Source organism: Octopus bimaculoides, chromosome 11, assembly GCF_001194135.2.
Source record: "Octopus bimaculoides isolate UCB-OBI-ISO-001 chromosome 11, ASM119413v2, whole genome shotgun sequence".
Classification (NCBI taxonomy): Eukaryota; Metazoa; Mollusca; class Cephalopoda; order Octopoda; family Octopodidae; genus Octopus; species Octopus bimaculoides.
In genome coordinates this window covers 72,005,972-72,009,346 of record NC_068991.1, presented here as the reverse complement: position 1 = coordinate 72,009,346, position 3,375 = coordinate 72,005,972, and the positions used below count along the sequence as shown (strand labels likewise).

The window sequence follows — 3,375 nt, the reverse complement described above, 5'->3', positions numbered from 1 at the left end:
ATGATGATATTAGCAGAAGTGACATCTTATTTCAAATTTTAGTGTTTGAATGTTTTGTTTATATATATATATATATATATATATATATATATATATATACACACACACACACATACATATGTATGTATATATATATCATCATCATCGTCGTCGTCGTAGTTTAATGTCCACTTTCTATGCTGGCATGGGTTGGACAGTTTCACCGAGGACTGGCAAGCCAGGAGGCTGCACCAGGCTCCAATCTCATCTGGCAAGGTTTCTACAGCTCTTCCTAACACCAACCACTCCGAGAGTGTAGTGGATGCCTTTTACATGCCAACGGCACAGTGGCCAGTGAGGTGGCACTGGCATTGACCATGCTTGAATGGTGCTTTTTATGTACCACCAGCATGGGTGTCAGTCAGGCAGCACTGGCATCGGCCACAACAGCGGTTTTACTTGACTCAACAGGTCTTCTCAAGCACAGCACATTGCCCAACAATTGAAGGGAACTCTTAAATGGCCCCGTTATGCAACTCTGGCATAGGCCATAGCCACAATCTCACTTAACTTGCTGGGTCTACTCAAGCACAGCATGTCTCCAAAGGTCTCGGTTGCTTGTCATTGCCTCAGTGAGGCCCAACATTCAAAGGTCGTGCTTCACCACCTCATCCCAGGTCTTCCGGGGTCTACCTCTTCCACAGGTTCCTACCACAGTTAGAGATCGGCACTGTCCTCATCCATTTGTAACACATGACCATACCAGTGCAGTCATCTCTCTCACACACCACACCTGATGCTTCTCTCTCAGGGCACTTACATTCTGTTGTGTATGCACACTGACATTACACATCCAGTGGAGCATACTAACTTCATTTCTTGCAAGCTTACGCATGTCTTCAGCAGTCACAGCCCATGTTTCACTGCCATGTAGCATGGCTGTTCATATACATGCGTCATATAGTCTACCTTTCATTCTGAGAGGCCCTTTGTTACCAGCAAAGGTAGGAGTTGTCTGAACTTTGCCCAGGCTATTCTTATTCTAGTAGCTACACTCTCAGAGCATCTGCTCCCACTGCCAACTTAGTCACCTAGGTAACGGAAGCTATTAACTACTTCTAGTTTTTCCCCCTGGAATGTGATGGAATCAGTTTTCTGAACATCTGCAGTGTTTACTGCCCCTGTGCATTTGCCACACACAAAAACTATCGTCCCAGTTAACCTTCCTTTGATATTGCTGCGCCTCTTAGGTGTCCGTAGCTTACACCGATTACATCTTAAGGAGTTTCTACCTACACCTTTCCTACAGATCGAGCAGGGTAATCAACCTGAAGGGATTTGTGGTTTGTCCACCTTCCTACTTACTAAGGCTTTGGTTTTTGATAGATTGACTCTAAGGCCCTTCGATTCTAGTCTTTGCTTCCACACCTGAAACTTCTCTAGATCTAGTAGTGACTCAGCTATTAGAGTAAAGTCATCAGCATAGAGGAGTTCCCAGGAGCAGCCTGTCTTGAATTCCTCTATTATTGCCTGGAGGACTATAATAAATAGGAGGGGGCTGTGGACTGAACCTTGGTGTCTGAGGGTACAGTAATCCCATTGGAAGTGAGGGACCCATGCTGAGTGCTTATGTGCCACCAATATAGGTGTGTCTACACAGTATTGGCATGAGTGCATTTTATGTGGCACTGACACCTGTAAAGGACAAACCTGTATGTATGGATGACAGCGGTTTCAACTCAGCTTGGTGCGTCTTCTCAAGTACACAAATCACCACAACTCCCAGTCCCTTGTCATTTCCTTAGTGAGGCCCAGCACCCAAAGATCTTGTCTCACCACTTCATCCCACGTCTTCCTGGGTCTACTCCTTCCCCAGGTTCTCTCCACTATTAGAGCTCAGCACTTCTTTATGCAGCTGACCTCATCTGTACACTTTACATGACCAAACCAGCAGAGTCTTCTCTCTTGCCAAAACGAAGCAAACATAAAAAGCATATTTACGAAACAAAAATCTGGACAGGCATCAGGCTTGTTCATAGAAACAATTTTAAAAATCTTCACCTCTCTACACAAAAAGATAAAAAAAGTTATCCAAAAAAAGACATGTTCAGATCCTTACCTTAGAGCATAACTTCCAAGCTTATTTTCTTCCCAGTTAGTGTTACCACCTCCATAGTTACCTTTTGCAGTTTTTTTTAAACCCTGTGAATAAATGGATGTTTTTGTTAAACTATAACCTGACGCACTTCTGAATACGGTTTGAGAATACATACAAATGATAAACAGAACAGTTCAAAGTTTAGTAGAAAACCTGATTCAACAAATTCCATCTGACCCATGCAGGAATAGAAAAGTGTACGTTAAATGATGATGCTAGAAACTTGCTTCTAAACCATGTGGTTAAGGGTTCAATTCTACTGTGCAGCACTTTGGGGAAATGTTTCTTTTTTATCGCCCAAAGCCTGTAATTGGATTTGGTAGATGGAAACTGAAAGAAGCCCATCACACATATACATATGTTTGTGCGTGTGTGTGTCTTGATATTATGTAAAGATTGTAAACGAGCATCATCGACATACAACCAATTTTTGTTTCCAGTCTTCTGTGAAAAACATGTCAAGTCAAGGGGAAATATTACCTTGATAGGAAACAGGTGAGGATAGGCAACAACAGGTAGGGTATTCGACAGGAGAAAATCTATCTCAACAAATTCCGTCTGACCCATGCTAGCATGGGAAAAATGGACGTTAACTGCTTATAAATATATATACACAAATGAGCACATAAGTGCAAAACAAGGTAGAAAAAATAGTATTTGAATACCAAAGGTAGAGTAATTTAGTTTTTTTTATTAAAGGTGTAAAATTATCACAGAACTGTTACTCTAAGTTATACGTTCCCGTTCGTCAGGCAGTTGTGATAGCGAATTAAAATACTGAATTAAAATCGTGATTGTACGTGTAATTCAAATACATGAATATTCGTGTATTTGAAATATATCAAATAACATTATATTACATGTGCAATCCCGATTTTAATTTAGTATTTTATCACAACTGTCCAACGAACGTGAACGTGAAACTGAGTTACAGCTCTGTGATAATTTTACTACTTTAATAAAAAGTGTATATATATATATAAAACAAATAATAAATGAGTATATGCATATATACGTACAGGTATGTGCATACCTACGTCTACCTGTATATATAGGTGCATATCTGGGTACAGGACATTGCAAACAAAACGCAGACAAAAAAATAATAATAATAACCAGAGTACAGAAAACACACAGGCCACATAGAGAACATTTTCCTTTATCAGCTATCCCCATTCTAACACAGGCGTTTCGACTTGTTAGGGCAGGACGCGAGGGGCATTATGCCAGTAATAATA

General features: G+C 40.7%; 1 protein-coding gene across 3 annotated transcripts in view; it reads right to left on the bottom strand.

The window, feature by feature from the left end:
* The window catches only part of LOC106875133 (cysteine-rich with EGF-like domain protein 2), a 30,662-nt gene that overhangs the window by 24,820 nt on the left and 2,467 nt on the right, over positions 1–3,375 (bottom strand). For all 3 annotated transcript variants that reach the window (XM_014923125.2, XM_014923132.2, XM_014923140.2), the window contains exon 2: positions 2,099–2,181. In XM_014923125.2, the coding sequence (XP_014778611.1) occupies positions 2,099–2,181 (83 nt within the window). The remainder of the gene's footprint in view (positions 1–2,098; positions 2,182–3,375) is intronic.